General features: G+C 37.0%; 2 protein-coding genes across 2 annotated transcripts; both read left to right on the plus strand.

Annotated features, from left to right (window-relative positions):
• Positions 1–973: 973 nt before the first annotated feature.
• Positions 974–5,048, plus strand: LOC136282564 (protein kinase C-binding protein NELL2a-like). Its single transcript, XM_066170232.1, has 5 exons — positions 974–1,070; positions 2,654–2,940; positions 3,710–3,824; positions 4,157–4,282; positions 5,011–5,048. Exons 1-5 carry the CDS (start codon positions 998–1,000, stop codon positions 5,046–5,048), a joined length of 639 nt encoding a protein of 212 aa, XP_066026329.1. The 5' UTR covers positions 974–997.
• A 1,679-nt stretch (positions 5,049–6,727) lies between these two features.
• Positions 6,728–7,523, plus strand: LOC136282317 (uncharacterized skeletal organic matrix protein 5-like). The gene is made up of 2 exons (XM_066169840.1): positions 6,728–6,848; positions 6,933–7,523. Exons 1-2 carry the CDS (start codon positions 6,750–6,752, stop codon positions 7,455–7,457), a joined length of 624 nt encoding a protein of 207 aa, XP_066025937.1. The 5' UTR covers positions 6,728–6,749; the 3' UTR covers positions 7,458–7,523.
• The last annotated feature ends 6,296 nt before the right edge of the window (positions 7,524–13,819 follow it).

Consider the following 13,819-nt stretch of genomic DNA (forward strand, 5'->3'; position numbering starts at 1 on the left):
CCTTGTTAAATGTTTTGCTGAATAATTCGATAGTTAAATGGGAGATAAAAAAGGAGAAGGAGAATGAGAAATATTAGCATATACCAATTGTACCACTGTAAGAAGAGTAAAAAAATTTCAAAATGAATTAAAATGGCCTCGCAGTTTTGTCATAAAAAATATATTTTAAAAAAGTTATTAAGTTATGATTAATTAACCGATGAAAATTTCAGCTGAGTCGATAGATGAACGGTTTGCATAATTGGAACAAATTAGAATTATATTATACAGCAAAATTAGGTTTTTTTCGTGAACCACTTTCAGAAATAATTCTCCTTATCCTCCTGAATGATTTTTATCAAGCTTTGATGTTATTTTGAAAGCAGAAAGTGGCCTGGCTTCTTTATGATAGTCAGACTGATTTACATAAAAAGAAGCTGAAACGCAGTCGTCAGACAATGGAAACAAATATATCAAAGAATCAGTAAAAACTAGTTAGTTTGGCCACCTCATATCACAACGTCGTGATAATTTATCAAAGTTTACCTAATGAGTATTGCTAAGCCTTTATGATAAATCATAGTCAGTGTATATAAAAACAAATTTATAGTAAAGTGCATAAATTCACTTGCAGCACCTCCAATTTTAGCTTATAACTTTAATGATCTCGATCGTGACCAACCTATAATTTTGGTATTTTTGCCTTGCCAGTTTTTCACATGATGCAGACCTATAGAATGAAAATAAAAGCGTCTAAAATATTCAAAACAAACTATCGTAAAATGCACCAGGTGGTGTAATCTTCATGTTCTTGAATGACGCACAAGGCTTGTTGAGTGTTGGTGCAAAAAAGCGTTCTACGATTGGTTACCAGAGATAGTTACCCCCTTAACTACCATCAATACTCAGATTTCATTGGTTAAAGGAAGTCAGGAAGTTAAAAAAAAGAAAATGATAGAGAATTTAGGCGTCAATTTGTATGTCTTTCGGGAAGTCGGTCTCCAGAGGGCTCAGAGCCATGAAGAATTTGATCATTATCTTCGTTCTGTTAGTTTTGTGCCTCATGATGTCTGCACTTGTGTCTTCGCAAGGTTAGTTTCCCCATTACTCATTTCTGAGCGGAGGTCAGTGAGGGGAAATTAGTCCCTCTCAATTGTAGTTGAGATGCAGTCTCTCTAAGAAGTGGTCTAATGAATTTCGGTTAAAAAAATCGATTTCTTTCACATTTTTCCATGAATCTGTTTTAGTCTTAAAGTAGTCGAAACCACCTTGTTTTTTGATGCCTGAATGGAGCACTTTGAAGATTTTTATGCTTGAATATGCCATGCGAGAGAGAGAGGAAATTCTCCATTCCCATCCAGAAAAAATACCGTCGCCGAAGGTGGTTTTTCGCTGTATAAACGACCTATTGCTTTGTTTATCATTCAATTAAAGAGGAAGAAAGAGGGAATTCACTAAAAGTCAAGATAAATTCGAAATAGTCAAGTTAATCCTAAGTCATTATTAGTGTCAATTTGGAAAGTGTTCCTAAGAATGGTATTTAAAGTGCAGTCACTTTAAATTCGATTAAGGTTTGTGAGTGTCACTTAATGGAGAGTGCAGATGGTTTTCGTTGCTTTCGTATGTAAATTTTGATTTACTAGACTGGTTCTTCGTTTATATCCAGTAAATGAACCAAGTTAATCAAGTGTGTTTTTTTTTTCGTTTGGTATTACACCCTCGGGTATAGAAAAAAAAATATGGCAGTGTGAATGCAGCTTTTATCCTTAAATTATGCCTTCATTATTCTTTGTGTCTCCTGCAATGGTTATTGCCCACGCGTTGTCAACTTTTTCACTAAAAAATGGACTATGACGTCCACAGTCCACGGGAAAAATATAATGTGCGACTCATGTTTCGTTTGGAGCCTCTGAATAGGAATCTGTTCGGCTGTGGAACAGGAAGTTCTACAAGAAAGCTCGTCTGTCGTCCAGGCTGTTTATAAAATTTCTTGTAATAGTTCTGGCAGAATGGGTAGCTCAACCTTTTGGAAACTTAGCAATTTACTGTACTTCACTAAATTTAGAAATAACGGCCTGGCTGAGCAAAAGCAGCACTTCTAATTTTGAATTTCTCCTATTCAACTTGAATGTATACCGGCGAGTTTGAGATAGTAAATTTCCTATTTGTGCGTTTATCTCTGGTAATAAACGCCTGCATCACCCAAGTCTTCCACCGGTGGCAATGGATACCATCGACTACAAGACAAACAAAGAGGTTTAAGAAAAAGGAAAAGGAAGTATACTAGAAAATAATTAGCGTAAAATATTATCACTTTTGAAAGTTTGAAATAATTCGAGGTTCGTTCATAAAAAGTTCATAATCAGATCTGCCAAAAGCTGTTGGTTGAAAAGGATCTAGGTAAGATCTGCAAGCTTCCTTTTTTTCTACGCCGGTTTTTATTTTAATAGCTCTTTTTGTTTTGGCGAAATGAATACCTTTTCGATCTATTGTCGGTCACAATAATTTTAATCGCGAACAATTATTCATGGCAAGTGCAGGTAGACTACGCACTCTAATTAGTTGTCCCTGAGTAAGTGTCATCAAACATCTAGTCCTAAAAGTAAGCATTTAGAAAAAAAAACAAAACAAAGGAAACATAACGACAAAAGGCGCGTGTACTCTTAACCGACAGGAGCAGCCAGTTTAGAGCCCGACGACATACCAGCGACTTCATCACAGATATCCAGGCAAGGTCTGCTCTCGTTCGACAAGTTTCGTTATCTCGATGTACCTAAGCTTGACGAAATTATGGTGTACGACGACTTTGAATGCACATTTAAATGCCTTCACCATCCTCTGTGTGTTTCCGTGAACCTGGCTGCTGAAGGTGATTTTTGGTGTGAGTTGCTGTCTTTTGATAAGTACAGCAACCCCAATGAATACAAAGAAAAAAAGAGTTCGCATCACTATTTCTTTGAGGTAAGGTTTAATTACACCTTGAATGCATGACTTAAGGAATGATTTTGAAACACAGCAGGAAAATGCAGTTGCAAAAAGAACAATGTTACTTAGGGCACGAATCAGACTAGATGATTTTAGGAAGCACGAAACCTATTTTTATATCATTCAGCTGAGGAGGTAGTTAATTGAAAAATGCTACGATACCATAGCAATTACGTTTACGATCACGAGCATGAAATCATCGTTTCAATTATTAGAATTAAATACATTTGTCATTGCTATTCATCTATATGTTAATTGGAAAAGGATCAATTGTGGTATGTTTGCCAATCTCGAAAAAAGAGAATTTTAGTTGGAGAAAATTGATTGGGGCTTCATTGCTGTGTTATCATTTTGCTATAAGAGGCTCACACATGGTCAACGTCAGGTGGACTCTTTCCCAGCTATGATGATTTAATACCGAGTGCAGCGTAGGTTTCTTTGTTTAAAGCTGAAATAAAAGCACAATATTCAATTTTAAATGTTCAGGCTTACAAATTTAAATACGTTCGATACTTAGCTTACTTCCAGAGCACAAAATGGGAGCATAGCTAGTTGCGTATCATAATAAAACGATTCTTGTTTCTCCCTTACTTTTGATTTTGATTAAGAGTCTATGTATTTGGAATGTGAGGCTTTTTACAAGTCTTATCACAACGTTGCATCTCCAGAAGGAGTAAGACTTATAAGACAAGGGGTATGGGTCTTACCAAAATGTCTAGGATTTTTTTTTTTATTTTTGCATCAGAGTGCTTGTGCAAAAAAACCCTGCAAGAACAACTCCACTTGTCTCAGCGGTTTTACCGACAAAAGTTATCAGTGTTTGTGTTCCGCTGGATTCAAGGGTCGGACTTGCGAGGAAGGTAAAATACGTCTGCATGTTATAAGTTTTATGGAGGAGATGTCAGTATTTCCATCAGTGACTAAATATTCTTTGTATAAGCTCCATGGATGGAGCGTAGGGGAAGTTAAACAAATAAATTATTAATAAACAGGCTTCGATTGGTCAATTGACGATCAAATTCCTTTTTGTCATTAACGAATGATGCACCCCGATGGTATTAAAGACTGTCATCCTCAGTTTGTGACATGATATTTACCAGAAAATCTTTGGCATAAGCCTAAGGGTTAAATTATTAAAGTACATTGTACTTAACTTTAATATACTCTACATCAATGAGGTTGAATCTTGCAGACATAAACGAGTGTATCGAGGGAACATCCAATTGCAGTGCTGATGCTGTGTGCAACAATACTAAGGGATCGTACAACTGTACATGCAAACAAGGATACTATGGAGATGGAAATATCTGCCGTTTGGGTAACATTTCTTCTGCTTTATTTTTTAAGCTAGTTTTTGTACAGTTTTTGTCTGTTTAGACTACTGTAATGAGAAGTTCGTTTACAACAATCATGTATATCGAGAAATAGATATAAAGTAAGTCGATAAGAACTTCCATAAATGCTTCCTTAGAAATTACCGAGAATTCAAAATAACACCAAGCTAACTTCTTGATGGACGTGTAGATAGCAGTCTTATGTGTGCATTTAAAGCGTTTAGCGGCTTGAGTAAAAGCGGCGAGGTCGCGCGGGGCTTGGGGTGCAGCTTCAGTTCGCAGTTCCCCTGCTTTGATTTTCATCTAGCGCATTAGACGCCGGTAACAATGCAAATTACGAAAACACGAGTGACCAAGTCACGATTGCTTTCATCCTCTTCGCATAGTGAGTATCTGCACCAATCACAAAGCTCACCAAAGTCAAACCAGCGCAAAAAACTGGCTCATGGAGAATTTCATAGCCATTACAACTAAATGGAGTTGATAACTTTCGTACTTAAGGATTATTCTAATCTGTTATTTCTCTCTAATAGCGACCAATTACTTTCTTAAACCTGGATTACAATGTTATATATCTGTTATTCCACATGTACATTTTCCCTTTAAGAGCATTCAAGACGCCATCCCATCTTTTTTTTTTTTTTCAATTTTTTTTTCCATTTTTTTTTCCCGAAGGGTTTATTGCTGTTGGCATTCTTTTTCTTTTTTTCAGCTTCGACGTGTAAGGAAGTTTTCGACCAGAATGTGTAAGTCAATTATTCACTGACAAAATCAGAGCCGGAGCGGAATTTAATGAGAGAATATGAAAATAACAGTACTAATAATAGTAATAATTCTGGAAAATAATGTTGCACTAAGCATAACAACCTTGATAATTAACTTCCATACGAGCTTCTCTCTTGAAAGGAGTCGTGTGATCGAAAAGTACTTTGTGTCATTTACTGAACATGAGGAAGCCTTGGCTCTTATCATGTTTCAACTGAATCTTTCCTTCAGAGAAGATTCTTTATTTAGTAGATCGTCTAACCGCACTTAGACTCAAAGCCAGTTTCTTTTTTCTGTCACATGGGTGACTTGATGACATGACTAAGAAATGGCTTTCATAAACTCCCAATCCACCTTGAATACCAGTATTCTGTAGGCTCTCGAAAATACATAAAACTACACCGGTTGGTAGACCTACAATCTTAGGTTCTGACGGCCCTTCTGAGAAAATATCATCTTTTTGCTACTCCAGCCTATATAACAACTGCAAAAATCCTATGTAAAGGATAACATACCAAGTTCTTCGAAAAAACAAAGATAGACAAAGATACTAATCTGAGCCCAAGGTCCAGAAAACAAGACACGATTAGTGAGACAAGATGAGGATAACGGTTTTGGTAATCTGCCAAAAACTTCAACCTCATGTACAATTCTAAATATGAAAAACTGATCCCGCGACATTATGTACAAGAAAAAACCTAAACGGAAAGATTGAACAATTCTAGTATCAATGGACGTTTCTAGCTTATACACAAATATACCTCAAGAAAAAGGAACGAACATAGTATGTGAAGCATACAAAAAGTTCTACAACCATAATGCACCGATCCCAACGCACTACCTTAGGGAAATGCTTGGCTTAATCCTTTAAGAAAATTCGTTTCAATTCAATGAGGAGAACTTCCTCCAAACACATGGAACCGCTATGGGTATGAAAATAGAAGTGTCATTTGCCAATATTTTTATGGTGTAAATCGGAACGAGATTAATTCAACAAAGCGAAACCGACCATAGAGAATGGAACCGTTTAAACAACACCTCAAAGCAAAAGGGTACCCTGAAAACATCATAGAATGGTCTCTATTAGGGGTCAACTTTGCCTCAAGACAATCAGCTCTTACACGTGCACAAAAGCCATAAGGTTACCAACGTTTATTGCCGTCTGTCGCAACGTACCACTCGGCGGTTAAAAATTAAAAATAAAAATACTAATGGATTGGAGTCTGATACACAACCAGCCCTTGCTGAAAACGATTTTTACAAAAGCTCCGATCATCTCTTACAAAAAGAAAAAATCCCTGAAAGACACGCTTGTGAGGGCAAAAATATACTTTGAAGGCAATAATGCGACGCGACCACAAAAGCCACGTTGGGAGTCCGTGCCGGTCTTTATCTCCCTTATCAGATTTCAAAAAAGTAAGCAAGACTTCAATGGTTCATCTTTGATAAAAATTGATGACAAATGAAATCGAGACTAGCACCAACGATTGAGATTTGTCACTGGTGATTGGTATTTTAGCAGTAACATTTGAGTTTTGTCACTAGTGATTGATATTTTAGCAGTAACATTTGAGTTTGTTACTAGCGCTTGGTATTTTGGCACAAATGGGTACCCATAGGTTGACCATTTTTAATTTTACTTCCTCTTTTTCCTTAAGGTCGCGACGAAGCCAAGTATACCCGCTGATGTTTGGTTCACAAACGATTCCTGTTTTCTGTCACATGGGAAACTTTGGATGTGGGGATGGAGGATGGACGCTCGCCATGAAGATTGACGGCACGCAGGTTAACTCCATGCCTCCTTTAAGAAAATCTCGATATTATTAAAATTAACAAAGGTAAATCAAAGGTGTAATTCTTTTTTTTCAGAGAACCTTCCATTACGATTCCCAATTCTGGAGCAACAGAAATGCCTATAACTTTGCTGGAGGCAAGACTGGCTTTGATATACTAGAGACCAAGTTACCGACCTACTGGAACACATCCTTCTCCAAGATCTGCCTCGGTATGAAGATTTTTCATCAGCCCAGGTTCATTGTCATCAACAGGCAAGCCAACTCACTGTACGCACTCCTCGCTGATGGAAAATACCGCGCAACCTCACTGGGTCGTAACACGTGGAAGACGCTTATTGGTTCGCCGGCGTCCTTGCAGCATAACTGCAACAAAGAAGGGTTCAATACTATGGGTAGTAATAACGGCTCTTCCAGAGCAAGGATTGGTTTCCTTGGGAATAATGAGGGAGACTGCGTAACCCCTGATTCTAGAATTGGTTTTGGTACGGGAGGATATCATGATGACACCAACACGTGTGGAAACGAGGCAGCTAATGGCCCATCTTCAGATAATGGAGGCAAACACATCAAAACCATGGGATACATTTTGGTGCAGTGACAAGGGTGACAATAAACTGTCCCTAAGCTGATGGACCTCGAGCCACACCCATATAGACCTTAAAAAGTATATGTAGCTTAAGGGGTAAGAACTAATAAAACATCAAGATCAAACTGATGCAGTATTTTTTGTTGAGGACTTTATCAAAGGTGATTTCCAGTTTCTAATTTCAGAACAAAGTTGTCTTTTTCTGAGATTGCACTTGAAGAGCGTAATTCAATTGAATCACTCAAAACAAATTTAAATTTTGTAACGAGGAGAGAAGATACAAGTGGAAAAGCTAAGGGCGAGAACATATCCACAGTGATTAATATCAGTTCTGGTCAGAAATAACCACAAAAACCACTCAAAACATCGTTTAGATCTTCTGCATAAACTTAGCATCTATTCGATCCTTTTTGATCTACTAACGTTTATTGGTTTCCAAAAAGAACTCAGCCTTGCCATTATTCATCTGTTGCGTTGAGCCAATCACTGAACGTTCCATGTCTTGAAAAAAAAATCAGTTTTACCATCTTAAGTGCTTGGCCTCAAAACACTTAAACGAGCTACAAAATTGAAGGCATTTCTGCTCAAATATTTTTGAGCAGAAGCTGAGTTCGATTTGATTGTGCTTGATCCGTAAAAATCGGGTTCATGTGGACGGATTGGCCTGTTCTGTCGCAAGTTCATGGGTTGTAGGACTTTAAAGTGCGTAAGGCAGTCGTGATTGATAATTTTCGATCTTTAGGTACAGTCAGGTCGTTCTGCTTGGCTCTTTTATAATTTAAAAGTCGTGAGTAAGATTTTTATACGATTGCGGTGGTTGAAGACATCTGTTTAGGAGAGTCTGATCTAGAAGTGATCCACCTTTACAAATGTAGTTGATGCAATTAGTAAGTCCAATGCAAAGAGTTTCAGTCTCAGTATCAGTCTTTAGAAAAACGTGGTTCGAATCACATTGCTGACTGGGACGTAGCAAATGCCAACCACTTCAAAACTAACCAATCAATTTTATACTACCAAGTGGAAGCGTAGGGCGAGGATTATTTCTGTTAGTTCACAGTTAACTTTCCTTCTTACGCGGTCGATGCAATTTTTACGGGGAACTATGACGACTCTTAATAATGTTCGCGGATTCGTGTTTCCGTCACTAAAACTAAGAAATATTACACCGCGAATATCTCTCTTAAGTTACCATTCCGAAAAGGTCTTATTATAGGACCCTTTTTGCTTGTTTCTTTTCGCCGAGGTGAGCTGAAATGAAAGAATTACGTCCTACCTATCTTTTAATCATTTTATTTATTTGGTACTTATGGATTATAACAGTGAAAAGTGTTAGGGCGTAAACAAGTGGAAACAAGCGATAAACGTAACCGGAAATAATCGCAGCGGAAATTTTACAAGACAGTGGTAAAAATCGATGTTGGAGTTTGTTGAGAACAGGAAATACATGTCTTGAAGTGCTATTTGTTTTATTAATCTTTAATGTGGTTTATGGGGCACGGGTTACAAAAGCAGGTTATTCCACCTCTTTGTTCGTCAGCCACACAGGCTGGCTAGGGTGGGCTAACATTAAAGACACTTAAATAACTCAAACGAAATCAGGATGGCCAAGGATGGAGCTTATTAAGGTAATTTTGGTATGTTCCTTTAAATCAAAGCTAAGTGCAGCAACAGTAGCATTCATATTCTCCGTTTGGTTCTTGTTAAGAAAAAAAAAAGCAATTTTCAAACTTTATCCGTAGTTATGTCAGTACGATTAATCACCCCGAAACTTAGTAAGATAAACAGTCTTTTTTCTCCCGATGAATTGAATACCTGCTGGCAAAATAACGAAATTTATTGTTTTTTTAGAGGGCACGGTAACGAATCCTGCAATCTGATTGGTTCTTTACCCGGTCAGTATTTTCCTATCTCTGCCCACGGGCCACGGTAACGCTTCCGTGAGTCGCCGAGTACATCCCAACTTTCGTTGTCATTTTTCATAAATATACCTCGTTTTCCGGCTGGGCAGTATTTTAAAGCAAACAAGTCGGTCACTACCTCAAGCCGATGAATAACTTATGAATCCTCTCTTTTCTCTCTATCAAATCCCTTTGGTTGACAGAAAAATATTGGTTTCAGAATGAATTTGTATGAACAATAGTGTCATTACGTTGGTTGACAAGCGGCCTAAAAACCGTCTGCAATTAATTTTAATCGTTCACAAAAAGTACCCAGAAAGTTAAAACGTGAGGTATTTGGTTACAGTTAAACTGAACGATGGAACTTTCATTAATTTAATATCTGAATTTTCTCGAGAAAATTGTTAGTAGAGAAAGAGCGAGCAAAGTTTTAATTTAAGTTCTACAACAAATATAGGCTCCCGGTGAGTCTTTCCAATTCCGTTCAATTTGGACATTTGTACCGTAAATTACACAACAGAAACTGAAGGAATTTTTTGAGAAAAGGCCGCATTAAATTCCCTTGTGTCTCGTTGGAGTGTGCCGTTCGAATTTAGTTTTTGTGAAGGAAAGACCAGATTTACACACGCCATTGCAGCAAACAAACGAGCAAACTCTCACAACTTCAAAATAAAAAGATTGAATTTACTCACAATTACTTTCCTCGCCGTTTACTTAATGAACAGAGGTAAATCTTCGTACATGAATGAATCGTCGATGAGAGTGAATAATACTTTCCGTTAGATCATTGACTGATTTTGAAGAAAACATTGTCGTGACAGTCCTTGCCAAACTAGTTCCGTTGTTTTTCAAATGCTCTTATGCTTTTTTTTTTCTTACGCGCTCTCTAATTGACAGGTGTCAGATTGTGACAGATACTTGTAAAAATAATGTTTCAAAGTTTGTTTGGAAGCCTTTTAAATCACCTTTATCGTTACGGAAATGAAAATGTTTCGCTGAGGCATCTCTCTTTAATTTGCATCACCTCTATTTTAACTACCATTTACTCGCTCAAAAATTGTTCAGTTTATGGAAGATCTTGCCGTATTTTCAGCCCTAAATCATTCGGGTTCTTTCGGAAAGAATTTCGTTAAGTTTAAAAACAATAGATATGTTATTTACCGGCTAAGGGTCGGTCCGTGCGGTGAAAAACTGTGACCTCGGTCTTGAAAATGCTGCCCTCGGCCTATGGCCTCGGGCAGTATTTTCAAGACCTCGGTCACAGTTTTTCACCGTACGGACCTCCCAGCCGGCAAATAACATATATATATATATATCAAATTAAAACAAAGAACGATAAGATGACCGTCACGTTTGCCATGCCAGTTTGTCATACAATGTAAACCTATAGACTGATAGTAAAAGTCTCTGAAATATTCATAAAGAGCTGTTATAAGAGGTGCCAGTTGATCTAGTTTTCAGCAAGTTCATTTCAAGGCGGAGGAAAATTTTGGACCTGATAAAGGCAAAATAGTTTACCCTATATTTCTACAAATTCAAGCCAAAAACAGCAGCAGTAGCATTAATTTTTTTTTTCCGTTAAGTTTGTTGCTAAGAATACAGAAATCGATTTTCAAACTTTAACAGCTGTTAGTGATAGCAATCATCGAGAAACTTAGTAAAGTGAGATGAAATGATTCTTTTTCTCTCAATGAATTGAAAACCCGTTGGTAAAATGGATAAAGATCGATATCAAACTAAAACAAAACACGATAAAGTAACATCCAGGTCTCATTGGTTAAAAGAAGTCTGGAAGTTTTTACCATAAGGAGAAAATTAAATAAAACTTATTCGACTAAGTTGCGCATCTTTCGTAAAAGTCGGTCTCACAAAGCGATCTGCGTCATGAAGGATTTGATTCCTATATATGTTCTGTGACTTTGGTGCTTCTTGATATCTGTTTCTGTCTCATCGCAAGGTGAGCTTAAGCCATCGCCCAGAATGCTATTGTCTTTCGCGACATGTACTTGCAGTGCCCATTTGATCAGCGGGCAGCATAATAATTTGCATATCCTGAACTAGTCGGTTGTGATTGGTCAGCAGGTAAAGCTTTGGGAATACATGAGTCTCTTTGCAGATTTCAGCTGCTGTCAATCAAACGGTTGGATGCGTAAAGTAAATCCCAAGGTGACATAAAGTGAACAATAGCAATAACTAACAATAGCCACGCTCTTAACAAAGCGTTTAGCAAATTCGTTTGCAGCGAATTCTTATATGGACTGACAGACTCCCGTTGGTCAAAATGTTATCGGAATTATAAAAATTAATATCATGAAAATAGAAAATAGAAAAAAGAAAAATTTAGAAAAAAAGTATCATGAAGAATCTACTTCGTTAAAATCGCTTCAATCGGTAGAGAAAAATATGAGCGATGCTTCCGACAACCGGCTTGTGAGTGCGACGATCGTCGAGATGGAGCTAGAGTCTATCTTGCGACAATAATAGGAGTGTGGTTTCCATATGATAGTAACGATTGCTGAATATTTCTGCAGCGATCTCAGCGATCATATCTTAAAAGCTTTTACGGTTTTTTAAGCATTGTCTAGTTACCACCTCAATTTCAATACTAATTAGGCGGCGTGTGCGCGATTGTTTGCGGAGGCGGAGCTTAACATACCTTGATATTCTCGCGGGAAGTTTAAAATAGGTCACTTGTATTCTCGTGGGGGTCTCCAAAGGACAAATTTGGATAGAACACTACGATGCTTAGCAAACGTTTTCGAAATTCGCGTTTTGCGACTACTTCCAAAGTTTGGAATCCCTTGAAAATTTCTATGACGCTTTCTAGAATGTCAAATAAAAATAACCATATGGTAAAAGAGAAATCTAGCAATTGAGTGAAGATAAATTACGCCTGAAAGTGCGCTGAGATCGACTTCTCATACAAGCAGGATGCTAACATAGTCAATTTTCAAGGCAAATTTGCGACCTCTTCTGAAAGCGCAAGAACAAAGTGAGAATGATACACTATTCAATTGAACTTTCTTCTTTAAAAGCCGTATGGTAAAAGTAGCATTTGAAAAGTAGTTTATCCGTAAACGAAGAGAACGTAAGCCTTCCTCGACATTTTCAGCCCTTTTCCTTTATTGTTTGACAATCATTTTCTAATTAGCATTTAAATTTAGCGCCAGCGTCTCAATGAAAGTCCCGGATATGTCGCTGAATTCTGGGCGATGCATTATTCATTTCTGATGAGGAGTGGTTCTTCTCAATTATAGTTACCGTTAAGCACCTGTATCTGTTATTCGGTTAAAAGAGGTTTTATAGTTTATCGCGCCAAAAACAATTCGCTTAACGATAGCTTTTTCAACTTTTTTCAAATTCGTGACCAATATGCTGGGAGTGAATAGATGATGAATGAGCAGATGGTTTTTGTGTATTTCTTTCGCAACCAATCGTGAAAGATTTTCTTTTCTTTATTTCTCTCTCTTTTTTTGTTGTTTTTTTTAGACTGCTTCTTTGTTATTGAGCTTGTCATCCAAGTTCATCACTTGAAATATTTTATACCTATTTAGCCACCTCTTTCGTCTTATCTTAATTTTTTTTACACTCATGCTCGAAAAGTTTAAATGCAGGAGTTTTTAATTGTTTTTTATTTTTTGAAGACGTTCTCTTTGTTTGTTTCAGCCCCAGTAGTTATTGTGCTGCTAATTCAGTATTCAGTTTTGTTCAACTTTTTGTCAAACAAATTACCTGTCAAGATGGATATGTAGCTTTGTGTAGTAATTTAGCCCATTAAAAAACAGGATGTCATGCAGTAAAGCTCTCCTGCAGTATAGACTCTTTGCATAAGTTATTTGTTCATTGATTTCTTTAACGATTCAACCCGCTTAAGTAATTGAAACTAAAAACTTGCGTTTTAACTGAGAAAGTATACTTCTCTTTACTTCAAGGGAATTTTTAAATGTCAATTTCGTACTTAAATATTTACATTTTCTAAGAATTTAATTGCTATCTGGGAGTTTCCTGCAGATGGCAGCACAGATAATTGCCACCGAGAAATTAAAATGAAGGACAAGTGCCCAAAGGGGTTTTAAATAGTCCGTATAGGAACAGAAATGTATCGATGAATTAAAAAATTTAGAATGCTTAAACATTAAGATGGATAAACTGTCGATAAATACCGTCATCATCACGTCTATTATAGTCATCTCTATTACCAATCGCTCTGACGAAGGGCTAACGCTCGAAACGTCAGCTTTTTTACCCTTTACGGTGGCTAATTTACGTTTTCTCAGTTGTTAACACTAAATTACCTGCTATACTCTCCCACCGACGCAGCACCACAGTTTCTTTAGAAACTTACCCCTTTATCTATTTTTTTAAATATAAAAGCCTGGAGACCAGGCAGTTTTATTTCGTCAATGATATCTATTTACAATTCTAATTGATTAAAGTATTCGAATTCAATTATGAGTTATTTAGGTAATTACAGGT

This window comes from Pocillopora verrucosa, chromosome 7 (genome assembly GCF_036669915.1).
Source record: "Pocillopora verrucosa isolate sample1 chromosome 7, ASM3666991v2, whole genome shotgun sequence".
Classification (NCBI taxonomy): domain Eukaryota; kingdom Metazoa; phylum Cnidaria; class Anthozoa; order Scleractinia; family Pocilloporidae; genus Pocillopora; species Pocillopora verrucosa.